At 44.3% G+C, this 26,959-nt stretch overlaps 1 protein-coding gene across 2 annotated transcripts in view; it reads right to left on the reverse strand.

Moving 5' to 3' along the window:
* LOC129088942 (partitioning defective 3 homolog) overlaps window positions 1-26,959 on the reverse strand; it is a 237,234-nt gene that overhangs the window by 103,551 nt on the left and 106,724 nt on the right. Inside the window, exons 6-13 of one of the 2 annotated variants that reach the window (XM_054596221.1) lie at window positions 22,014-22,105; window positions 19,699-19,782; window positions 17,082-17,207; window positions 14,727-15,130; window positions 12,400-12,539; window positions 11,367-11,495; window positions 8,628-8,663; window positions 4,752-4,799 (exon numbers count right to left, since the gene is read on the reverse strand). In XM_054596221.1, the coding sequence (XP_054452196.1) occupies window positions 4,752-4,799; window positions 8,628-8,663; window positions 11,367-11,495; window positions 12,400-12,539; window positions 14,727-15,130; window positions 17,082-17,207; window positions 19,699-19,782; window positions 22,014-22,105 (1,059 nt within the window). The remainder of the gene's footprint in view (window positions 1-4,751; window positions 4,800-8,627; window positions 8,664-11,366; window positions 11,496-12,399; window positions 12,540-14,726; window positions 15,131-17,081; window positions 17,208-19,698; window positions 19,783-22,013; window positions 22,106-26,959) is intronic. The other variant, XM_054596222.1, reaches the window with a different exon arrangement.

Genomic DNA, 26,959 nt, shown 5'->3' on the forward strand with positions numbered 1-26,959 from the left:
ATGCTCTTCTAAAAAATCCAAATTACTAATTTCCCTCAAATTGTTCAGCCCTCCCTTTAAATAAAGCCGATTAAAAACATGTTCAGGGACCTGGCTGATGATTGTGAAGAGAGGAAGAAGGGAGCGCGGCGAAGAGGAGTGGGTGAAAATACGTAAAACCATGGGCAGAGGAGGGGAGGAAAGAATGCTCAAAGTAAGAGGAGATGAAAGAAGGTGAGAGGGGGAGAGGAGAGGAGTAATGGGATCGAGAGGAGGGGTGAAGAAGGCGAGGAGGAAGGAGGGAGAAGAGGGTGAAAAGAATGAGGGAGCGCTGGAGTGACAATGACGGAGTGAGCGAGCGAGGGAGTGTGAATGAAAGGCCGACGGAGAGGGAAGAATCCATGTGGAACACAAAAGGAGACAGACGCTGCCACCTCTCGCTGTTCGTCCGGATCTCTCCCTCTCTCCATCTTTCTCCGCCTCCTTCACCTGTCTCTTTATACTGCTCTTAATTTCTTTCCCTTTTTTAAAAAATCCCTACTTCTCATTTCCTCTTGTGCCGCTCCCCTTTCTCTATCCCTCAGTTCCTTTCTCGAGCTTCCACCGTCTCCTCCCTCTTTTCTCTTTCTCCATCCTCCCATTAGCTTCCAAGAGTCTGCCCGCACCAAACCAGCTTGAGCATCCGACGCGTTCTTTTTTTTTTGTTTTTGGCGTTTGTGTAATGTGAAAAAAGCAGATGTTCCAAAACGGTGTGAAAATACCAACAGGGCGTTTTAGTGTGGACGACGTAAACAAAGCCTTTGGATCACCTGAGCGTGCTCAGTAACAACGAGAGGACGACTGGGCTCACGTCTCAGCACAGCATCGTAGGAAATCGCACTGTTCCTCTGTGTAACAGGTGGAATCTACGAGGTCAAATTATTATTTTTCCAGCTTTTTTTAGTTGCCCGACAACAGAAACAGAAAAAGAAGAACGACTAAATCTGGAGTTTGGCTCCTTTTAAAACACAGACCAGGTGATCACAGAGGCAGGATTGGAATGATCTCCAAGTATCTGGGCTCGACTTTCCTTCTCCTGACCAGATGTTTGGCTGTAAAGCACATTTCTATCACTGTGTTTAGACATAATTCTACTCTAAAACACTAGTGTGGATGCACATTGTTTTCCAATATAAACAGCATCCAACACTGTCACTCCCCCTTTTATTCCCTTCCTTCCTTCCTTTCTACCCCTGAACCTCTCCCACTTCTCTCCTTCATCTAATATTTGCCTCACATCCTCAGGAGTCCTCCGCTCGTCTTCTTCTCCAGTCAATGTCGGCGCATTAAGTGAAAGAAAATCACTCCTCATTTACACTTTCTACTTCTACTTCTTCCTCACCGCTTACTTCTCTCCTCTGCTATGATTCGTGGGCTCAACTTTGGCCAACAAACCTGTCGATTTGATGGCATCTGAAAGAGTCGCTCGAGGGGATTTTTTTTTTTTTTTTTTTAAAGGGGGGGGGATAGGGAGGCAGTGAAGGGTGTAATTGGTTGAGAGAAGTCGGCCGTGGAGAGCATTGTTGGCTGCCTACTGTAGCACGATCTCTCTTTTTATTCATACTCTGACTCTCTCTCTCCCTTTTCCTCCCTTACTTCTATCACTACATTAACCACTCCCCCTCTCCCCCTTTATCTCCCCCCTCCATGCCTTTCTCCCCTTGCCAATCGACACTATATGATCAAAAGTATGTGGACACGCATCAGTTGTTCTCTTTCTCTCTCCCTCTCCTTCATCTTCCCACCTCTCTCTACCTCCTCCCTTCTCTTTTTTTGTTCCGCCCTCAATTCACAACTCTGATTTTTCTCCCTCACCCCTCGCTTGTCCTCCCCTCCCCTTTTCTCTCACTCTTTCCGGCGTGTCTCGCTGCAGCTCCATGCTGATAGACCATGAATATCAAATACCTGTGGCACAGCATGGAGGAGGAGAGGAAGGCAGGTGTGTGTGTGTGTGTGTGTGTGTGTGTGTGTGTGTGTGTGTGTGTGTGTGTGTGTGTGTGTGTGTGTGTGTGTCACGGAGATGGAGGGAGAAGGCAGGTCTGTATGTCTATAGGTGGATATGTGCACAGAACAGCATGTGCACTCACTCAAATGTCATCCCTATATACTGTGCACGTGACCTGCCCAACACACACACACACACACACACACCGCTGACGTACGACAACTCTGGCGTGAAGGGGAAGAATCGATTCACACGCACACACATTCAGGCCCGTCCCCCAAATCAAATCAGCCTCCCCCCCCTCTACCTTTTGGACGATCTGCACTATGTGGCTCGCTCTTTAGAGCTCCACAACCCACTAGAAACCATTTATAACCTCATCCAACCCCGGGCAATTACACCAGCAGCTGCTCCGTGTCGCTCGGCGCGTGTGTGTGAGTATACCTTTGTGTGTCGTCGTAGTCATCTACTTGTGTGTGTGTTTGTGTGTGTGTGTGTGTGTGTGTGTGTGTGTGTGTGTGTGTGTGTGTGTGTGTGAAGTGCGCCATATGGCTTGTGAGTTTGCAATGTGTGAAAAGGCCCCCAATGTAGTGCATGTAACTGTATCCTGTGAGTGTGTGTGCTGTATGGGTGGCTGTAATGTGTGTGTGTAAGTGTGTTTAGGTGTGTGTGTGTGTGTGTGTGTGTGTTTGGGCCAGGTGGCAGCTTGAAACATCACTTTAATTAAGCCGGAGAGCCTGTTCCGTGGTAGAATGGCCCTCTCTGATTGACTCGTACGTGCCACCAACAGGCCGCTACACAACACGCAGAGAAAGTATGGAGCCTGCTGCCACGGAGGTGCAGCCATTAATCACCGCGGCTATCCTGTAGCGCTAATAATGATACAAAAGTTACGTAACTCCTGTAATGACTCCCTGGTATGCGAAAAAGAACTACTAGGCACACAGAGCAGTGGTGTTCAGATCCTGTGGTAAGTAAAAGCAGCAATATTACAAAGTAAAAGCACCCAATTATAAGTAAAAGTCTTACATTTACATGTGAAAAGCAAGTAAGTATTATCAGCAATATGTACAAAAATGTCAAAAACAAAGGTTCTCATTTCTGACTTTTATGTAATATTTTATTATTGGATTACTATTGCTGATGCATTAAAATATTTGCAGGTTCTTAGCTGGTGAAGGTGGTCATTCTTACTACTTTATATACTGTTGGATTATTCAATAATAATTGAGTTTATAAAACAATATGATTTGTTCGTAGACATTCATAAAATTGGAGTTAAAAAGTATATATTCCCATCTGAAATAGATTTCTGCAATATTTTTGTCATATTTGCTCAAAACTGTCACTATATCCTAACAGTGGTACATGAAACAGATGTTCTGTGAAAAAAAAAAATCAGGTTCTTCCGCCATCTTTTTGGTTCCACCACTACGATAAAAAACAACCAATCAGAGCCGAGGAGTCTCTAACACAGCTGTCAATCACTGTCTGTAAACTCCGATCAAACTGTCAAACTAGGCAGCACTGCTCCAATTTTTTACATATTTTATGAAACTGTTTAGCTATAAAATTAGAAAGTTTGTGATCCTGGCCGCCAATATTTCAAAAAAGTGTGCAGCCAAAACCGAGCACCGCCCACGGGTCATTTTACAGTAGACTAAAATATCTTTCATATCATTTGAGTTGTCTGTCTCATGTACTACTGTCGGGATATAGTGACAGTTTGAGCAAATATGACAACAATATTTTATAAAAGTTACCAACTGCAGCTTTAAGGAGCATAAAATGCATAAACATAGTCTTAACTGTAATGACATGAATGAAAATATGAAAATAAATGACCACACCTCTATATTCAGTGCTGTTTTGTTACATCAATCTCTTAATATATGAATTGGGCTTTAGCATATATGTTTAAATGAAATATGGCAGAAAATTGTAAAACTCCTGCCCATTGGTAGATGATATGCTTATTATACAATTATTATGCAGAATCATTCATCATTATGCTAATATTATTGTCCTTAGATGCTTCTGCACTCTGCTGTTTCATCAGTTATGATCTATAATACTCATGCTGCCTCATGAGCTGCCAACACATGTTCCTCTACGCAGAATGCTATATCATGTCATCAAGAGGACCTTCATCATTACACCACAGCGTGCTAACAGATTGCCGTTTTCATAACAGCTTTGTGTGCACAGAGGAGAGGAAACGCGCACGTGTGATAGATAGCATCTTGGCACGGTGTTGCCGCCGCATTACTGCCGACACCGCTGATGGCTTTTCAATATAGCGTCGCCGTAATTTTCCCCATAAGCCCCGCGTGACTAATGGCGTAAACAATGGAGCCCAATGTTCACGTTATGGAACCATTATGGAACTATCAGGGCCGGCATGTAAAGACGGATGCCTTTGATCAGTGCTCTATTGTAAGAGCCAGGAGCAGGGAGGAGGGTTTGCGTCTTTAAGTGTGTATGAAGTGTGTGTGTGTGTGTGTGTGTGGGACAAAGAGAGGGGAAGAGAGGAAGAAGGGTGTGAAATAGAAGAGGTAACAAAGAGTAAAACAAGAGATAGATACAATGAAAAGCAGAGAGGGGTAAGAGCTGCTGAGAAAACCCAACAAAGTGTTTTATATTCCTACACACCATTAGCAAAGCAATGAATTGGTTAAACGACTCCCAGTCTATTTGTGAAGCCACCCAAAGTATCCCATTTGCCTTTTATAGCCCTTCTCCCGATACAGCGTAATGACCCAAGCTGGTGATGTCGTGCGGCAGTTACCTCAATCAGCCAATGGGGCTTCACGGCTGTCGCGGGCTGCCTCGGATGCTGAAGGGAGCAGTCAGAGTCAAAAGGGTTAGACAAGAGTGGCCTCCTTAGATAAGAGACCATGTGATATGTCAATGCAGGAACGTGAGGACATATAGAAGGGGCCAAACGTTCAACGTGCATGGTTAGGGATGTAAATGTAAAGGTTTAGGGGTTGAAAGGAACACAAATGCACTTAAAGCTAAGAGATTAGCTTCGCTGTACAAAAACGAAAATGGTGAAGTGAAAGAGAAAGTTTTTATATATTGTTTTGTAGCCAAATAGAGTCACCGGAGTGATGACAGCCTCTGGTCGACTGCTGTGAAAAAGTGGGCCGATTTTGAGCCATTGGACCGATTTCAAGAAGTGAGTGCTTTTTTTCCACTTCAATTGTTGCATTTCGTCTACCGTGTAACCCCTCGACAGAGCTCGCTCTCTCTCTCTCTCTCTCTCAAAGATGAGTCATGCCATGCCAGCCTAAAAAAAACAAACAGCTGGAGAGTCTGCAAACCTGCAGGTCTAAGAGCTGTCTATGACATATGTTCTATTCTATATTATTAATTGCACTTTTCATAACTGTACAAAGAGATGGAGTATAGAGGGATTAATAGAAAACAGAATCATGTAACCTTGACTGAAACCTCTTTTCCTCTTTGCCTCTATGGATACATCTTTTATGCATGCACACAGGTAATACGCTCTACCAGCAGTATGAGGAGGCATGAATGCAATTCTATTTATTGTAATGCATTACACACTATGTGGAGTCTTTCTTTAAGCCTCTTTGCAGTCTGTTGTGCAAGTTGTCACGATTCAGTACGTCTCCGCACAGATGCTGCTGAACTTACATGGCTCTAACTCTTCGTAGGGCTTTTATTTGGTTAATCTATAATATTATTATTCTGCTTTATATCATTATAAATTGAATACTTTTCAATAAAATAAAAAAGGAAAAAAAAACAATTAAGGCATCACTTTATATGTTCTGGAAACCAAATGTTTCCATTTTTTAAAATAATTTATTAAACAGAAAGAAATCATCAAGAGATTAATAATGAAAACAATCATTGGCCGCCGCCCTTCCTCTCAACATCCAATGATCTCTTCATCTACTGGAAATCTGTCTATCACTTGAAAATGGATGCTTATCCATTAAAAGCTGCACACCCTGCATCTAAAGCACCACAGCCTCCACTGCCGTTGTTGTTGTTGTTGTCGGCGGAGATGGCGAGATGTTTAAAATGAGGCGCCGGACAACAGATAACATCTGAAAGGCGTGGAATCCATTATGGTGGTTGATGTTCCGGGAAAGGGTGAGGCGGAGAGAGAGAGAGAGAGAGGCTCATCTGGAGATTTGGAGTTAGAAAGGGTGGAAAGGAGGGAGGTGGGAAGGCATGGTCGATGGTGTGGTTCCTCAATCTTTCTCTGGCTCAGGACTCTGGTGCTGATTGGTTTATAGGGAGGTAAACGTCCAAAATAAGGGAAAACGGAACAACTGCTTTTACTTTGCTTAATATCTAAAGGTTGCAGTATTACACGTTGAGTGCCGATCTACTTTGGTGGTGATTCAGAAGATTTGTCTTCATCAGTTCCAGGAAAAAGTGTCAGAAGGAGAGAGCACTTAACACAAACTGGGAGATGGTAGATGATCCGAATAGAAAGCTGAACTCTCTGACTTGTATTTCCATTATAATGCTGAGAAACAAAATAAAAGGAAGTAAAAGACCCAACTATGAATCTTGGCAAGTCCTTTTTAAAAGATTTAAAAAAACCTTGTGTAGCTCTGGATGCAAACTTCTGATGTGACATTTCCCAAACTGTTGCCAACTCTCACTAACAAAGCAGCCGTGGAACAGCAGAAGGCGTCGACTCTACGGCTGATGGGACGGTTCACGTCGTCGTCTGTGAACGTTCGAGCGCTCGCATGAGAAGTGTGCCAGCTGCAGTCACAATAATCCACGGTTGTGCCATAAGGTCCCTTGATGATGAGGATCATTCACACAGCTGGCAGGTACGACCGCCAATCAAATTAAGCGGGCGATTACACTTCTAGCAGCGCGGCGCGTAAAACGCAACCAATTACCTGCACTTGGCCAGATGTGAAGACGTGAAGTCTGTCAGTAAAATACTACTTAAGTTCTGTGTGTGAATTGGAGAGTTATGGAAATCTGAATAGCCTTCTTAATATCCGCAGTGAAGACAGATGAGCTTTTAACAGCTGCTGTGGTGGAGAAGGGAAGCATGTGCGGAGTAACGTTCAGGCCTCAGAGACTCTACTAACTCTGTTTCTTCACAGAAGGTAGATTTCACAATAAAACCACAAGTGCTATCACTGCAGGGTGTAATCCAAACATCAGGAATGTTTCTGTGCATTCACTGCCTGGGTATTTATGGTTTTGATATACAAGGCTATGTATTGGCGTCGTTGGGTGGAGACCTTGAATCTCCACATTTCGTCATTTTTAGCTCTTCATAAATCAATGCTATTGGTCCCCCTTTTTTCCGATGAAAGGCAATGAAAACAGCTTGTGACTATCTCTTAAATCAATTGCATACTATAACCGTCAGCAAAACCTCCTATCTCCACCTCGCCTCCTTCTTGAATGAAGTGCCACTAACAGCCGAGCTGAAGGTAAACACTGACGAGCCCATTTTCGTCTGAGGCGGTGTTCCCAACGCGTTTCATTATGGCCCGCAACGGCCTCATAACTTGCAGCTCAGGCATGGGAGGATCCCCTCCTGGGAACGCTCCCTGGCACTGATTGGAACTCGGTATAGCGTATGTTCTCTACTGAACAGCAGGGGGCGCTCCTCAGGTTGCAAAAATAAGATGGAGCATCATTTACTAAATGAACATCATGCTGTATTGAAGAAGACTTGAAACTAGAGATTGAGACCATAAACTCATGTTTACAATGTTTACTGAGGGAATAAACCAAGAGAGAAGTAGAGTCATTTTCTCATAGACTTCTATACAACCAGAGGAGTCGCCCCCTGGTGGACATTAGAGAGAATGCAAGTTTAAAGACACTTCCACACTGGCTTCATTGGCAGAACCGGAGGTTGCAGCCTGGCCAGCACTCATAGATTTGTCTCAATCGTGCTGCTCTCTCTCCTCTTGTCCTCTTGTCTTCCATTTGTTCTTCAGCGCATTGCATGATGGTATATAGCGCTTGGTCTGTTGTACACTCCTTCCCGATGCATTGTGGGATACTTTTGAGAATACATAGGGTTTAATATGTCTCACTGTACATTCAGACAGCACTTCATTTCCTCACAAAAGTAAATGTTTTACCTACAACAGTGACCGTATGTCAACAGCCTCTCATGTGTCAAAGTTTATGTTCACGTTTGGGATTAAGAGAGAGCCACAGTGGAGTCGGACTGCCCCCCCCCCCCTCAATAAAGTAAAACACAAACTAAACTGACTGTTTGGTATTCAGCTCGCATATCAGAGTCTGCAGCAAGACGGCCAACACTGGCAACCTTATCCACGGCCGACAGATAAAACAAACTCCCTCACTGACGAGTACGGCTCTGAGGGGAGTGATGGAGGGAATTATTCTACACGGCACACTGACGAACCATGAAATTGTGATTTGTTAGAGCAACTCTGGATGGAGATTAAAATTAGTGTTACGGACTCAACATTTATCCGCATGGCTAGTGACTTGCACTTTGATTAACCTGCTGGTTTACTAGTGGACCCTGAACGCATGCATAAGCTATTGTTTTTTTTATCCCAACTGGATGATTACATTACATGCGTGTTTATTTTTGAGATAAATAACACCATGCAAAGGGTGGAGGTGTGTTTAATTGCAGGCTCGTGTTGGGGTGGAGTCTTACCACATCTCTGGGGCTTTGCATCTGGGGCTCAGCATTCTAGAGGCGGGACAGAAGAAGCACAGGTAATCAAGCAGAAATATTTACTGACAGAGACAGGAAAAAATCGGAGCATGCAAGAAGCCGAGAGAGGGCGAAGTTAAAATGGATAAACGGAAGCAGAGTGATGAGCAAGGATGATCACCCTCGGCAGACAGGTGGGTAGTGATGGCTGGGTGGTGTTTGGCCAGAGAAACGACAAGGACAAGGACAGTTTGCAAGGACAAACTGTCATCTTCTGCAGAGGACATGAGTGGATTCTGTCCTATTTTTGAACCCCCAACGCACTTTGACAGTTTCAGAGTGATTTATTCTCTCACCAGTGTCCTCTTTCTGTCATAATCCAGACAAGAGAAACCCTCCGTTCATCCAGATTGCTTCGACCAGATAAAAGAGACCCACGTGAACTCTTAACAAGCAAAAGGGAAGTGATTTATTGACCGTTTTCTCCCTGAGTTTTGAAATAAAACTGTTTTTGCACGCTCTGATCTGACCTGAATAAATTGCCCTTTGAACACGACTTTATTGGGTGAGACGCGATCTTTAAAAATGTGCACTAAGTTTGGTCTCTATATTTACAGGCTGCTCTACTCGGGGTTAAAAAAAAAAAAATACTACTGCAATATGTTTTTATTGTATTAACTATATTACAATATTTGAATGTACACTTACTGATTTAAAGCTGACCGTGTTTAAGTTTAATCACTTAACCATGAACATCAATAAGAAATGAGGCAGTATCCGGATTCTGCAGCACGTGTGCATGAATGTGCCGTGCATTAATGATAGCATACGAGCACAGAAATACCAATTTACATTGCAATGATAATGTTAAGACTGCCATTAATGTGGAAACCCTAATAACTCATTTCATCATTATATGTTATCCAGCTTGTCCAGTAGCAAAACGATCATGAACACAAGTGATTTAATAAGGTCTCTTGTTTTTCTACCTGCTGCATGTGCTCCATGATCCGCATGATACAACAGCTGTTGACTTTATTTTTTTCATTACACTGCATTATGTTTCATATATAAAGCTTAGTAAGTGCCATTTTTAATACATGCTTGTGTGCCCAGAAAAATGTGCCTCTCTCATGACTCGCTCTCGTTTTGATTAAGCTCAGTTTATCCATCTAGTTTGTGGTTTTATTGTTACATTTTTAGCAGACATGCTGTTCCGTCTGCTCTTTCTCTGAAGCCCATGAGAAAACGCTTAGCCTATAGCTCGCAGCTTTGGATAAGGACTGAAGCTGCTCATTTTGTGCACTGGACCTCGTCTCCCTCGAGTCCCACCCCCACCCCTCCCTCCCTCTGCTGCTGATAACCACACATCAAATAAATCCTACCGTCTAACTACCAACCATACGCAGAGTCAGCCGGACTCGAAGCCCCGGCTCCTAATCTGAAGATGAGTATCGACCAGCGTGGCAAGCTCCTCTAATCAGACTTGGCCCCGTGGCGACGGAGGGCCAATAGCCTCCTCTGCCTCCCTCTCGCTGTGATAATTGTCACCAATCAGCAGTTTGATTGACACCACTTGCAAGCGAATGGCTGCTTGGGCCCCCTAATGGCCCCCGGTGACTGCTGAGGGTGCTGGGAGAGCCCATTTTTATGAGAACAGAAGGGGGGGGTGTTTAAGGCTGTTTGGTGGTATAACTCATGATACAACTCAATAAGGCGTGTTAAAGCCGGCTAGCGGGGCTAAAGAGAGATAGCAGAGAATCAATGCGTAAACACCAACGTGATTTAAAGCTTGCTAACACTGACAAAAAAAACCCAAAAAAAACCTACACTTAGGCCTCAGTGATCTGCTGAGTTCTTTATCTTTATATTTCTTATCGGCCATTATGAGCTAACGTCCTTATCGAACAACTTCAAAGTTGCATCCAGATGTGAGGTAAATCAAACCTGGTTTTCCGCGATAAGATAAGTAAGTTTAACATCTGGTTTGATGTAGAATCAAGAACTCGTGGAGAGCAAACAGTTGTAGGAAACAAACCAACTGTATTAGCAACGATTTGTAGAAGTCACAAGGCCGTGAGTTGCATCCGTCCAGACTGAGTGACGGCAGCAGCATCCGAAAAAACAGCAGTGGGAGATTTGTAATTGCCGTTTGTACGATGTAATGTGTGAAGGATTTTCGCCTGATTGATATTCAAGCCGAGTGTGTTTTTCCTCCCTCTCCCTGCCTTCTACCTGCTCTGCGTCTGTCTGTTCACCCCCACCATCCATCAATCTGGAGAGTCGGCTCCGGAGGCAAACAAAACACAGCGAGAGAGATGGAAACGCAGCGACGGGGCGAAGAGGGAGGGAAGAGAGAGAGAGGGGTGGATGAGAATGAATGGAGAAGGGAGGAGGAGAGGGTGACAGGTACAGGAGGTACAGAGAGGGGGAGAGGAGAGGGGGAGGGAGATAAAGAGAAGAGATGGAGCTCCTACAGGTTTCCCTGTGAGGCTGGCCGCGGCTCAGTAATAAGAGGGGGGGTGACAATCAATCTGCATGCTCGGCTAGCGTGTTGTGTTAGCCGGGAAAATGAAAGACAACACGGCCCTCGCTACGAGGATTAACAGCACTCGGGACAGAACACACAGAAACACTCTCATAATCTAGATTTATCCATGCATGGGGGGGGATTTCTGAAGCTGACAGGATGAAGAGTGGAAGCAATGTTCTGAGGGCGGTGGAGGATGATAAACGTACCACGTCTCTGGGGAGGAAAGTGTCCTCCTGCCGTAGGACCAGCAGCCCCACGGCTCCGCCCATGGGCGTGGCCCGGAGCAGAGACACCACCTCCTCCTGGGTCCGCCCGTTCAGGTCCACGCCATTCACCTGAGCAGGAGACACAGTGACTGGGTTTAGTTCCAACATATGCTGCATGCATTTGCTTTATGCAATTTTAAAACAGTGAAAATCTTCACTTTTATTTTTAACAAAGTTGTGAACCAATACGGTGACATTCAACTAGACATTTCATCACTTGAACCTGTGGATCAAAGGTTAGGACGATTTGTGTAATAACTCCACGGTATCAGCGTTGCACAGAGTAATCCTTCATGCAAATGGTTTCCAAGGTGCGTTCATCCATCTTGCTGCACAAGATATGAGGAGTATTAAAATACGTTCTTTTATTTAATTCCAGGAAGAGTCAATTAGAAAAAAAGTTGTATGGGAAGTAGTTAGTTACCCTACCTTAGTTAGTTAACTTTTAAAGTTTTCCAAATCAAAAATGATCAAAAATACCTGTCAATTAGTTTATTTAAAGGGGATATATCGTCAAAAGAAAAAACACATTTGGATATCTAGCCATTAAAATGTGAAATAAGAACAACCCAGTCAGATTTTTGTGGATCAGAAAACATGTGATTCAACAAGCCAATCAGATCAGTCTCCCCTTCCTATGTCACATCAAGGCTCAGGAGAATATACGGCTCCAATCTCAGTATCTTAACTCACAGCTTGATAACTTCCTCTGCTAAAGGTGCGACACATTTTTCTTGCAAGCCAATCAGAACAGACTGGGCTTTTTCGAGAGGGGGTCTTAAAGAGACAGGCGCTAAAACGGAGTGTTTCAGAACATCAAACATTTGGAACGTTAAGCATTATAAACATGTTCGAGTAGAAACCCTAAAATAAAACCAAAGTATTAGTACTTGTGGGGTCTTTACACTGAGACACATATTTCCTAGTTGTGGTTTTGGACATATGAAGTATCGGCACACGTTAACTCTCTCACCTCCAGCAACCTGTCTCCTGCCTTGAGGCGGCCATCTTGGATGGCAGCTCCCCGTGGCAGAATGTTCTTCACGTAGATGGGCGCCGAGCCGCCGATGGGAACGTCCCGGGATGTGATACTGAAGCCGAGTCCCTCTGGACCTGTGGGGGGTGAGACAGGAGAGGAGGTCTAATGATGGACTGATCCGGTCTGATCTCAAGGCACAGGCTGAACTCCTCTATTCCCTCTGAGCCCCAGCAGCTCAAGCTACTGTCAACAAGTTCATATTCGCATTAATTAATCAGTAGCAAGTCGATATGAGCGGTTATAAAGTAGGCGTTTTTTTTGGTGTACATTTTGCAAATTTTCCCTGCAGAGTGTATCATAATGAACCATTAGAAAAACACAACACAATGCAGGAAATGAAGAGAAACGGTGCATCCTGTCAGCGGGGAGCTCAAGTAGATTCATAGTGAATAATTAAAGTCGGATATATTGAGAGGAAAGGCGACTTAATGCTTTTAAAGAAGGAAGTTGGACTTTGTTACAACACAACAACATGGTGCCAGGAACAACGTTCAGCCGGAAGACTTTTAATACTTTTGCGAGATATTTAATTGAGCCCAGAAACTAGAAAAACAACCTGTGGCGAGAACACATCACTGTCTGGAGTTATGTTTTATCCAGCACGTCCACCTCTGTCTACATTGCTTCAGATCAACACACTTAAATCCGTCCTTCTCCACAAGCACTGATTAACACACCTCATGTATGTGTTTAAAGGAGCCTCATTAGGAAACCGTTCCCGATGACATTGCGTGTACAACTTCAAAACAAAGTCAATATAAGACCAATAATGAGCCAGAGTACACTGTCCCTAATCCTTACTGCCTGTCTGACGCAAAGAATAGCAGAACACTTAGCTATTCCGCTTCACATCCTCTCCCTAATCCCCCCGCATTGATGAGCCAATCAACTTCCCGCCGGCAGACGAGGTGCGGCGTGGTCGGTAAAAGCGCCTGTGGTGCTCCCGGCTTTAAACAGGGAGGAGGATCTTGAGAAACTCTCATTAGCTTGATTAAGACATACCTAAGCAATTTCCTGTGCGGAATGGGGATTCTTTGATTGATTCGGGGAATTTGCGACGACACCGGCGTCTGATCCGAGAGCATAAAAAAAAAAAAAAGGCGGGAGTTTAATCTGCGCTCAAAGCTGTGGGCTTAAGTCGGTGCTCGGAAGACAACGCGGACGAGCCAAGCGGCCTCTCGGGATTCGCCGATAATCCCCCCCAACAAATGTCTGCTCCGACAACGGCAAACAAAAGGTGGGATGAGAAAAGATAGCATCTTTGACTGAGAACATAACAGATCTCCTGGCTCATCATGCACAGAATGTTTTTTGGGTTTTTTTCTGGGTACTATGACCGAGCAGAGAGAGGAAATATCTCTCAGCCGGGGTTGGAATATGCAAACCAGCTGGGTGTTTTTATGTTTTATGTTCATGGTTTGATTCTATCCCCCCGAGAGAGAGAGGGAACAGATCTGGGTGAGAACTTCAGCGGGGCATATGGAGCCGCTCCTGTCAGACTGCCGTGCTGCGGGCATTTGACAGCGCACGGGGTGCACCGGCGGCTGCTTAGCAACCGGCTCTCTGGCCCTGAGACCTGGCACCGACACCTGGTATCCTGTTGGCGGAGGTCTGCGCCACCTGTGCCAGCTGTCAGTCAAAGCACAGCGCTGAGGAGATGTCACCAAAGTTTTACCTCCCTCCTTGTGTTTCCACCACATCAGTATGCTGAACCCTGCCTGGTTTTTTTTCAAGCCTGTTGCATCATTGTTCAAATTCTGCACGCTTCGGTGTCTGCACAATTTCCAAATAAACGGCCCCTTGTACTTGTTTTTGATGTGTTAGAGATGGGGAAATTGCTAGTTTTTTAAAGGTGGAATGGAAATGCCAAGAAAGTAAACAGCATCCCTCTCGTTTTTTTAAAGCCTGATGAATGCAAAGCATGATGGGAGACTTTCACAAACTGTCTGGAAAGACTCAGAGGATATTTTAAAAACCAAACTGGGACTGAGATGTTTTCCACAATAATGATAAAGAAGTTTTCTGATAATGGCAGTTCCACGTGTTTTTCTACAGTGCATTGGGGGTCTTACATAACTATGTTTTTCTTATCACTGGTCAGCAATTGGAGATTCCCCAGTTTGTCTCCTCAAACATTTAACTGTTCTTAAAAATGTATGTGACAAAAAACACGACTCTAACAGCTGCATGTTTCTATTTAAACATGTTTCACCTGCCTCTCTGTGGGAGATAAAGTAGTCCCCCCCCTCTCTTCAGCTCACCTTTCTTTAGCTGGATGTTGAGCCTCCTCCCGACTTTCTTGGTAAATCCTCCCGTGGGCGTGGCGTTGGGCGCCCTCTGAGGCGAGGGGGTGTGTCCCGTGGGCGGCTTGGCTGCAGAGACCGCCGGGTGAGGCAGTGGAAGGTAGCCGTCGGTCTGGTCTTGGTGAGCGTGCGGTTGGGGATGGGGATGGGAGTGCGGGTGAGTTTGGGACCCGTGTCGGGACATCCTGTGGGGCGCCTGGTCCACGCCGGAGACCGTGCTGCCGCTCAGGGAGTCCGGGCTGAAGCGGCCCGAGGCATACATGGCGTGGGACAGCTGCTCGTAGTGGCCCTTCATCGACGACGGAACCACATGGAACATGATGACCGGGGAGCGCATGGCCTGGCGGAACATGTTCTGGGCTCTGGGACAAAAAGAGCGGGAAGAAGGGATTTGAATGAAAGAGAAAATGTTGATTATTGGTCTGATTTCAGCCCTAAATACCTTTAAATACCTTTAAATACTGTTAAATACTGTTAAATACTGTTACATTTCTTAGCAATTGTTCTTCTCTGCAAGAACTTGCCAAGAGAAGCACCTCGTCTGGCCATGTTTCTCCCACACACACACACACACACACACACCCATGTTATATAAATAAAACCCATCTTCACCCACCTGAACATTCTGACATGTTAATTAATAGTTATTTCCAGTGTGAGCGGCTCTCAAAAGAGACCCAACCCTCCACCGACAGCTCCACCACATAATCCCCTCATTTGGCTCCAGATGAAGGAGACCTCTATATAGTTTGCACAAAATCCTCTTTAACCCCCCCCCCTCGCTGTGTGAGCTCATGTACAGTAGGTGTGAATGGAAACTTATGTTGACTGTCAGCACCCTGTACCAGCGGCCTGGTTAGCAGCACCTGTTTCAATAAAAGCAGACTTGGGTATGGCTCTTCCCTCGCCCGTTGACAGCTGCACGGACGTTCTGGAAAATGCCGGGGCCCCTAGAATTTAAATTGCTCCCGCTGTCCCATGAATGAGAACGTGGCCCCCTCTCTGTGAAATTCCGGGCCCGTTTTTTCCCCAGCCACTTATAACCTTCCCCGTGGGTCTCGTCTCGGCGTCTTTTACGAGTTCAGGCCGAGTTTTGTGACAGACATGATTTAATCTGCTCCCTTATAAAAATACTGTTAAATAACAACTGTTGACGCTCCTGTAAGAGAACAATCTACAGAAGCTCTGTTCCCATCCATTACTTGCCTTAAAGCAACATGGATGAATAGGACACCATACCGTGACTGGGATTACAGGGTGGGCTTTTCACAAGTTCTCATCGTGATAGTTTTGGTTTAATTGTCAAGAGTTGGTAGCGAGTGTTGAAACTATTTCTACCAAAGAAATGACAGCATTATCTTTGTATAATCCAAAACACAGGGACACCGTTTCATGTCAGAGATATTTCTTCTGAAGCGAAAATTGTATCTGGTTTGAGATTAAAAATGGCGATGAAAATCTAGCAGATAAGACACTTCAAAGCCTCAACAAATCAATCCAAAACTATCCGCATGGCTAGATTCTAGCTAGATAAGAGGCACGTGGGAAATATATTTCTTCTTTTTCTTCTCTTTTCATTTCTTTCTTTTTTTTTTATACAATTTGTGTGAACAAACCCTGCACGTAAAGTCCCATCGGACAGCAATGCATCATCATAAAACACATCTGTGTGTGCATGTGGGTGGTTCTTTGCATATCACATGAATTCTATACTGTGGTTGAAAACATACATGTATGCATTATACATTTATGCTGACGGTCGAGAATCAAATCAAACGCATAGATGCATCACTGGCTCTCTGAGCGGGCAGCATTAGATATACGCAGCGTGAGGGCATGCACGCTGGCAAAGAGAAACCAGGTGGCAGAGTTAGGAAAGAATTAATGAAAGCATGTGAACAGAGCTGGAAAGCAAAAAGCTCTGAATGTTAGGAGCCTCCTTCCAATGGAACAGCAGAGAGAGAGGTGTTACAGTAGGAGCCCAGAGGAGCTGCTACTGAAACACATGGGGGGGATAAAGGCTGCTTCAGGGATTGGGGGGGGGGGGGGGGTGCGACCTACAGGAGTTAAATAGCGAAAGGTTAGCTTAGCACAGTGAGGTTAGCTTAGCACAGTGACGGGCAGCGGATGAGCCTGTGCACCGGCAGCAGGAGTGCAGAGAGGAGGCCCACAAAGACAGGAGGAGAGAGGATAACAGCAGAAAGAAAGGGAGGATTTAGGTGTTAGAGGAGGGAGGAAGCCAAGGTCACACAGGAAGCCAAGGCACCGCCAAAAGCTCAGCGGCGAGGGATTCCACGCCAGCGTCCGTCTTACTGTTCGAAGCGGATGTTCCGCAGGTCTCCGTTATTGATACAGACGATGCAGTCGTTCTCCTGGAAGAGGCCCTGCTGGTCGGCCTTGCCTCCCTTCTCCAGACGCTTGACCAACAAGCCAAGAGTCCTGAAAGGTGCAAAAGTTCATGTCAGCAAGATGCAAGACGACGTCTCTGGAGTCAATGTGGCTGCTTTGCTGACGCGTGGACGGAGCTGAGGTGGAGAGAGCACTACACTGGACTGCATTTATTATTACTGCCGAAAAAGATTTTGTGTACAGAGGCAAGAGGACGATCTTCTTCTATACCGGTCTACGTCTAGTTGGCTCATCGGTCAAATCCCTCAAGGATTCTAAAGGTCACTTTTCTTGTCTTTTTTTGTTGCTCTGTGGCCTCTTTTTTCATCTCTACTATAAACATGAACACTTGAATACAAACATTCCCTTCACGCAATCAGACGGCTATGCAAGAATCAGTGTGTGCCGCCACGTTAATGAGAAGCTTTTTCTGTCACGAAAAAGGGAAAAGAAACAGAAAAACGGCCTCGTTGCTGGCTCTGCCTCATCGTGCGGTACTTGAGAGAGAGCGTACAGTGTGGTCCTGTCATTTGTATCATCAGGGTACCAATGAGGCGAATGCCAGAAAGCAGTGGCATCACAGCAGGGTGCTTCAGAGGCCATTCTATTCAAAGGCAATCAAGAGATTTAAAAAAAACAAAAAACGCCACTGCAGCTCTGCTGAGGGGGTCGACGCTTTGCAGGTGTTCATGTTTCTAACCCCCCCCCGAGGACTCCTGCAAAAACAATATAAATAAATAAAGAGAGCTTCGGAAAGCAGAACGGTTAAACCCGTGATAGAAGGCGGATTGGAGCGAAGGCCCGTCTAAAGCGCACGCTGTAATCCGGCGTGGCAAACTGGCTTAGGCCTCCCCGCGCTGCCGCAGCGAGAGGCTAACTTCACCTGAAAGGGCGCCTCGTGGATTATACATCCGAGTCAGAGGAGGAATATCAAGCTCGGGCAGGAGAGACGGTGCAAACCTAATCGAGTCCTCTCCGGTGAATAGTCTGTGACCGTGGGTATCGGGGCTTTTTTTTTTCTTCCTGAAGGCAGTGTGAGCGAGCGTCTCTGAGGTAAATTGGGTTGATTTTAGGGTTTAATGCTCGCCCTCGCCTGAGGCTTATAATTCAATATGAATGGAAATGTGATTAGAGACGGGGCAGGAAAGTTCAGGAGTTGAAAAAAGTTCAGAGACAATCCCACTGATTGAATTCGAGTGAGAACACAATGCGATTTGCTGCGGCGCGGGGGGGTACTTCTCTGATGAAAGCCGGGCATCTTAATCTCGGGATAACGCCTCGCCCTGACATTTCCCCAATAACAGAAAAGTGCATTATAAATGTGCTTTTAGGTTGATTGAGTCGGGCCGGTGGGGGAAAAGTGATATGATCTTGATTTTCAATAAAGCGCGACAGTGAGTCTGTAGTCGCTGATCGAGTCTCGGGGGGGCACATAAAGAAAGTTCAGACGTTTGTGGGGCTGCAGTCGGCTCTGTGCCCGAGGCTCTATAAAAACATATCAAGGTTTAGACTCAACTTAAACTGGACTACACTGGTTTCTTCACTTTAAATAGACGTTCAATAATGTGAAGGACCTCCGTGTAAATCAGCTTTGAACAGTCTCATACACTCAACTGTCAACTGTGTTTTACTGGATCCTTGTTGGAACTACGAAAGGCTGGATGACTTCTAAAACTGCCTCTCTGGTCAAATTCAAACCAGATGTGAAATTCCTCTAATTCCTTCACAGCTTGTGTTGCAGGTACGTGTGTGTGTGTGTGTGTGTGTGTGTGTGTGTTTTGTGCACTGTTCAACGTATCCTTTGTATCATATAAAGCTGATGTGACAGCAGCCAGAGCGAGAGATGACGGTCACCTGCAAACCCTAAACAAGCATGATTGATGACTGTAAACTGGCAAAATGGCTTCATGATGCCGGCAAACATGAACATGTGTCTGTGTGTGTGTGTGTGTGTGTGTGTGTGTGTGTGTGTGTGTGTGTGTGTGTGTGTGTGTGTGTGTGTGTGTGTGTGTGCCATCCGATTTGTATGAGTGATGAAGTGATTACACATGGCATCAAGGAGGAATGTCCGGTATGCATGTGTGTTTGCGTGTCTCAGTTGATGCAGCACACTTCTCTCCAGGTTTGTTTTTCTTTCTTTGCAGACCTCAAAAAGCTTTGATCAACACATTTAAAGATTTTCTTTTTACCATAAACTAAATTCAACAAGTGTAAATATTTTTTTTTTTTTTACAAGTTTACAATAAGGCCGAGAAAGTTAAAGTACAGAACTGTAAATGCAGAGACCAAGTTAATAGCATAGCTTACAAAAAAACCACTTTTCTCCATATAATTATGTGTACTTTGTGTACTACTACAATAACACTGTCTTGTAAACAGCTTAACACAAATAGTAACTTAGTTAAAAAGGGTTTCAGTTCCTTATTGAGCCATGTTTTAAGCACAATGGCCCTGTTAGATGTGTTCAAGGCCCCTGTGGACACTATGTCTCCCTGCTCCTCTCCTTCACTCAGCTCCATGGCTCTGCTCCGGTAGGTTTTACCTGCGGTCCCTGCCACTGAAAGGCACCACGTGGATTCCCAGGGGCCCACCGTCGTTTGACACCTCCACCAGTTTGATTATGTCTCTGGGAGACGGTGACGGATGGTAGACGGAGAGGCCAGGATGGGTGGGTGGGTTGGTGTGGGGGGGGAAGGGAGTGGAGAGAGAGGAGAGGAGAGGAGAGGAGAGGGGTGACACCATGTGGGGAAAAAACAAAACAGGAAATGAGATGGTGATGATGACAACAAAAGTGAAATAAATAAACAGAAAGCGAGAAGGGTGTTGGAGGAGACTGACAAAAAGACAATAAAACATAGCAATCCAAATAAAGCACACGCATGGAAGTAATAACTAGGAACAGCAAAGTCCTCACACACAAGTCAATCTCAGAAGGGGGGACATGAGAGGCTGAGAGCTGACATTTCTTTCAAAATGCTGCAATTGTAATTTTATTAAATTCAAGTTTAATGCTTTGACTAGCGTGTTCTGTACGTTTAAGGTGTGCATGTTTCCACGGAGGACCAGTGCTTTGTCCAGAAATTTGAAACTGACTTTAAATGTGCTGCACGTAGCTGGAAAACAGCAACAGACTTTAGAATTAAAAGTTCTAAATTTCAAATTCAGAGCAAATCTATGATTGAGGGATTGCCTCCACACAGCTCTCAACATGGCCAAAGTTAAGCCAGCAGCTCGTAGCTAATGGTGCTAACAGCGCTAACAGTGCAAAGAACTGCAACGGTGCTGACAGACATCTCGGGAGGGGATGAGAGAGGATTTTATCGCGGATTGTGATAAAAAAAATCATCACGAGCGTCTAGAAAAGTGGTCTAGCTCTCTATCCAAAAAGAAGATTAAAAATACATAGATTATCTCATAAGTATGAACAGATTCACACAAAGTTGCGATATTTAAAAATGTGTTTATCCTGTGAATATGGAGGAGGGGCCTTATGATTCATGATTACCTCATTTAAGATTATTTGATATATTTTCCTTGAATTCATTTTTAACTAAATAAGGATGTGTCCTTTCTGTAACGCTATAAAGATGTTTATTTCTTAACACAATAACAAGTGATTCCATTGTGGCATATGTTGATGATTATCAGGGTAATATCGTGAATCACAGTTATGAGGCACTACTCAAATTTAGTATGTAAATTTGTGGAAAGATAAATTATACAATAAAAGCCCAGTCTGATCAATTTCCGATGAAAACCTTGACTTTATACCATTTAATGTCATTTAATATAATTTTATGTGGATGAATATTGTTGACGACGTCCTTTGAACCTTTAAAAGCACAAAACGCAGAGACAGCTATTTGCTTTTTCCGAGGCGGCATTCTTCATCTGTTAGTCAGCGCGGCTGTTAAACATCCAAACACAGGAACATTTCTACAAGATGCCAAATCTAATCTGCCTACAGCTTTGATAGAATGACTATGATTAGCTCAGGGAAAATGGGCCCCTTGTTGACAACTAAGAGGCGGGGGGAAGCCAGAGTCTGTGGGAAATCAGAGGAATAATAACAATACCATACCTGCATATTAAACTGGAAGCATGCAACAGAGCAAAAAATAACAAAACAAAACAAAGTTGTTAATAACAGGAGCTGAATGGGTTAGTGCGTGGGAGAGCTCTGATGGCGAGACGAGGATCATTTTGCCTCCACAAAAGAGAATTATGCAAATCAGTAAGAAGGGTTGGAATGAGATTTTCCACAAACAAACCTGGATTACAATAAAGCACCTGCTGGTCTACCTTTAAAGTACTTATTATGTAGAGAAAGGGAGACGAGAGCCGAGTTACTCAGGTCAGTTTTGAAGGGATTTTTATAGTTATTTTTCATAGTTTTGGCCATGGTTTCCCACTGATTATAATTGTGCTCTGCGGGTCAATTGCAGAGATCCGGGAAAATGGCAACATCATTGTCTGAGCGACATGCATTTGTTGAGTCCAACGTTATAATTACGGAAAATGATGGCCAAAATTACAAAAGAGGGAAGGAGTTGTTATAATAACACACAATGTGTTGGTGTGGAGACACAAAAATGGGTTTCATTCCAAAACTTTATCCATTTTGGGGACAAAAATCCACCAAGATTATAAAACTAAACATTTGCACAAACAAGGAAGATTCAATTTTCGATGAATGTGCAAACTTGAAAATTCAGATGAAAAGGTGTTACTATTCCCAAATGCTGGACATCACATTTTGGAATAAAACTGCAGTGTGTTATTGACTTTCAGCAGGAGTGTGAGATCACAGAGAGGCAGAAACTGGGCGAAGCTGAAGCATGACATAGGGGGACTTACTCTAGTGACCTCACGGGGGCGTGGTCCATGCAGGAGTCGGCTCGACCAACCGGCTCGATCCGGCCGTTTTCTTCTTCTCTGGCCTCGTCCTCCTGGAACAAAAAGCACAGAACAATCAGAGGGAGAGCGAGAACGGCTACGAAGCTCGTTATAGCCGTGTTCTTCGTTGGTGTGAAGTAGGTGACATGTCTTGAACCTGAATCACGACCTTTGCCGCCGTCACATCAACCCTTAAAAACTCAAGTATCGTTCAGGAGCTAAAAAGTAGGCGGAGCCGCTAACCTGACGAAGCCACGGCGAACAGATGGGAGGAGGTCTCCCACAGGTGTAAAAATACATGCACTCTAAAGATGCATCCAAAATGACATTGCCTTTGTTCTCCTCTAGTATCAACTGTTAGGACGCTTGGTCTGTTTGAACACTGAAGCTGAGACTCATGACACGTACACACAAACGCAGGCCTTTGAAAGCAAAGAGGAGAAAAATGAGAAGGTCATTAAAATTTCAGAGCGACACCGGAGAGGAGAGATGAGCGAGGAGAAGCAGCAGCAGCAGATCTGGCCTCCACGGCAACCGGGTCGCCTCATCAGTATGAAAATGAGCCCGCCGTTACCGTGGCTGCCGCACGGTTGCCATGACACTTTGGGTGCCTGGAGGACGTACAGCTACAGGGCAGAGTACGAGTGTGAGCATGTGTGAGGAGCAGTGAGCAACGACTTCTGACTGCAGGCTTAAAGTGGAGACTGTCACAACGAGAACAGAAAGACAAGATGCTCTCTGTTACAGACTGATGTGTGTGTGTGTGTGTGTGTGTGTGTGTGTGTGTGTGTGTGTGTGTGTGTGTGTGTGTGTGTGTGTGTGTGTGTGTGTGTGTGTTTGTAATTTGTAGGAATGTAAAAGTCAAACGGTTTCCTTAATCAATCATCAGCAGCGTTTTAAAACAGCCAACACAGTAGCCAATAGCTCTGGACTCATCTCTTTTTTTACTTTGTTTTAAGTTGTTATCTTTCATGTTTTCTTTTGTAACATCTTGGACCAAGTTAAAAATACCAATTCCAACATGCCCCCCTTAGATCCAAAGTGTCTTGTATATCCACAGATAAATCAAACTAAAAAACATGAAGAAACATTCATTTATTATAAAAAGCAATGTATGTTTTCTTGATGAAGGCTAAAGGGTCATCCCAACCCAAAGAATAAAGGCAATTGCATCATATATGAATTAAAGGGGACATATCATAATAATTTCCAGGTTCATAGTCATATTTGGGTTTCTACGAGAACATGCTTACATGCTTTTTATCTTCATAAACATTGTTTTTCTAATACTGTCCATCTGAATAAACCTGTATTCACCCTCCGTATGAAATGCTTCGTTTCAGCGCCTGTCTCTTTAAGACCCTGTCCTGAAGAAGCACACTCTGCTCTGATTGGCTCGCAAGAAAAATATGGTGCACCTTTCCAAAGGTAGCTCTCAAAACCGTGGGTGAAGATACTCAGATGGAGGGGGCAGAATATTTCAATGAACCTGCATGTGACATGAGTGGAGGCAAATGTGATTGGCTTGTTGAATCACATGTTTTTTGATCTTGGAAGGCCACAAAAAACGAGAAATTAAAAACTGACTGAAATGGTAGGTTTTTCACGATATGTCCCCTTTAAAATGTAGAAATGCAGTCACTCCACCACCCCTTAGAGGAAAGAGGACTATTGCTGACAAATGCCTCATTAAATTGCTCTGCCTTAACGTCCTGACAACAGCCTTAAAAATAAAAGTATATGTGGAAGACTATAAAGAAGACAGATGGACAGAAAGGACATTCCTCGGATCGGTGGACAGCAGCGCTGCATTCCAAGATATTTCACAGCACCATAAAGGACTAAATATATGAGCATTTATGAAGAGAACATCGCCAACAATGTGTTCCACCATATGGTGAAAGCCTATGATTTATTTACTATCACTGTATGGATAGTATGTTTGTTTTGTTAAGTGTATGGAGAACCTCTGCACGCATGATCCTATACAAGACACAAGCGCACACCGAGGCCAGATAAAGAGAAAAGACCCGCAGACAGAGAGAGAATAACAACTCAGAGAGTCTTCGAAACACATCTAACACTATTCAATATTCATCAGGAGACGGGGAAGTGAGGCCGGGGGACATCAGAGAGGGAGAGGAAGTCGCTATCTGAGGAAGAGCAAATGAGATCGGCATTCATCAGAGCACACGCAGGCATCTCACACACACACCCTTCATTTCAATACGCACCATCTCCCAGGAATCTGGCTGCACACTGACAATTCTATTCCACAGCCAGACAGAGACGGTGTGAGTGTGTGTGTGTGTGTGTGTGTGTGTGTGTGTGTGTGTGTGTGTGTGTGTGTGTGTGTGTGTGTGTGTGTGTGTGTGTGTGTGTGTGTGTGTGTGTGTGAATGTCATTGTGTGTATGTGCAGGAAAGATAACAAAGGAGGAGGTGATAAAAAGTAGGGAAACGAACTGAGAGTGCGGTAAACAATGTCTTTACAGCGTTATATATTCATTTATAGTTTCTGCCGTGGGTCAATAAATCCAATCAACTCTGGAACAATATGATTACAACAGCCTCCATCGACTGCAGTGGTTTGGGTTTTCTCCATTCTCCCACACAGACCTGTTGATAATTGTCCAAAGACTGATGGACATAATGGACATGTGGTTTGAACAGTCCAGACTGATACTCTCTGTAGTAGCTGTGGAGATGACCTTCTGAGTACTTCTCATGCATTTGTGCTTAAAAATGTTGTTTAAGTTTTTAGAACGAAATGGAAAAATTACTATTGACTAAAACCTTCAAATGTAAAATGATATGATGGGAAGATTCAGAGAAGCTACTAAATGGAGCTTGTGGTGAGAAACTGCTGTTTCAAAAGGTCAGAATGAAATTTGAACCTCAGCTGATGGAGGAGGTTTTTCTTTTCACTCTTTCCAACATCTGCTGTTAAAAAGGTTTTAGGTCCACCTGCTCTGAAGGACAGGCCTCTTTTTGTGCTGAAAAGAAATGGCTTCGTAAAAAACTAAATCCTTGTTAACAGTTAAGTTTCAGATTACATGCCTGTCCTTACAAAAGTCCTCATTTTGTAATTTATCCTTTTAGACATTTGTATGAAATGATCATATCTAGCCTATGTATTCTTGAGTTATGGCCAAGAACTTGTATTTGTGAGTTTACAGTGACCTTTGACCTCAAAAGTCTTATCAATTTATCTGATAGACTGTATATAAAAAGTAGACGTAGTCATCGCGACGTCACCAATTGGTTTGTGGACTGCCGTTGTATAACCTTGACTTGTGCGAATTCGCTGACGCCACTTTGGAATAATGCCATTGCCATGTGAACCTGCTTTATGGTCTGTTTGACTCTAAATGGAGCATCATTTACTAAATGAACATCATGCTGTATTGAAGAAGACTTGAAACTAGAGATTGAGACCATAAACTCATGTTTACAATGTTTACTGAGGGAATAAATCAAGAGAGAAGTAGAGTCATTTTCTCATAGACTTCTATACAACCAGAGGAGTCGCCCCCTGATGGACAGCAGAGAGAATGCAAGTTTAAAGACACTTCTGCATTGGCTTCACTCGGCAGAACCAGAGGTTGCCGCCTGCCTCGTCATTGAGTCCAGATGGATGTTTGTGCCAAATTTGTGGAAATTTCCTCCTGGGGTTCCTGAGATATAGCGTTCCGGATGGACGTACAATCCAAATCAAATAGAGCACAGCATGATTTATTCATGCTAAAATGTAGCATGGTCTCTTGTTTAAATTGTTAGTTATGTTCACATGAGCCATGCAAGCCGTTTATTTATTTTTTTGGCTTTGCTAAAATATGAAAAAATGTGATATCTGAGAAGGAACAAAATAAAGAAAACTATGCTGCATCAGCTGTGAGGACAATAATGCATCCTCTTCTCAGCAGTAGCAACAACTTAGCGCTGACTTTAACAGTCTGATTGACAGATTGGACCAATCAGCCTTTTTCTTCTACTTCCCCCTCCACCGTCCAGCAGCAGACACTCAGGGATCCACGGCCACACTTACACCAACCACACCGCGGAGACGTCGCCCATTCCCGTTGCCAGGAGTGGGAGATAGATAGCCGCATTAATAATTCAGGGCCGAATGGCGGGGTTAATGGCTAGCAGGGCAGACAGGCAGGCAGGTAGGAGGAGGAGGTGGACGAGGCGGCCGATGTGTTTTCCAGACGAGTCATTGTTTGTTTCCTGGACGTGGAGGAGGAGAGGCGAGCGGGCAGTTTTCAGGCTCGGGGGCTCATTAAAGATTAATAGGAGAATCCATTGGGGCCTGTCCTTTCTATCTCTCAGAGTAAATGAAGTGGTCTGCGCCTACAGTGTGTTTATGTGTGTGTGTGTGTGTGTGTGTGTGTGTGTGTGTGTGTATAGGAGAGAGAGCGTGAGTGGAGTAATGCTGCACTTTAATGAAGTGCTGCCCGCTCCCCTTTCCTGCAACTTTGACCACACTGTCACATACAAGCTGATGTGGATGTGTACACACACACACACACACACACACACACACACACACACACACACACACACACACACACACACACACACACACACACACACACACACACACACACACACACACACACACACACACACACACACACACACACACACAGGGAGGAAGAGAGGCGAACTTTGAATGCAGGGATGGAGTCCAGCTTTCTGAAGAAGCCGGCGAAAATCTTATGGGACAAAATGCAAAAATAATTCATGTTGAATAATATAAAATATAATAATATATAGAAAAAAACTACATTTAGTCGGGTACAGATATTAAGAAAATTGTGGCATTGTACCGGGATTCTATCATTTCTGTGAAACTGCATTTAAATTTCATAATCCAAATCTGTTTAAATATGCATGAATTTTTCTC

Source organism: Anoplopoma fimbria, chromosome 3, assembly GCF_027596085.1.
Source record: "Anoplopoma fimbria isolate UVic2021 breed Golden Eagle Sablefish chromosome 3, Afim_UVic_2022, whole genome shotgun sequence".
NCBI lineage: Eukaryota > Metazoa > Chordata > Actinopteri > Perciformes > Anoplopomatidae > Anoplopoma > Anoplopoma fimbria.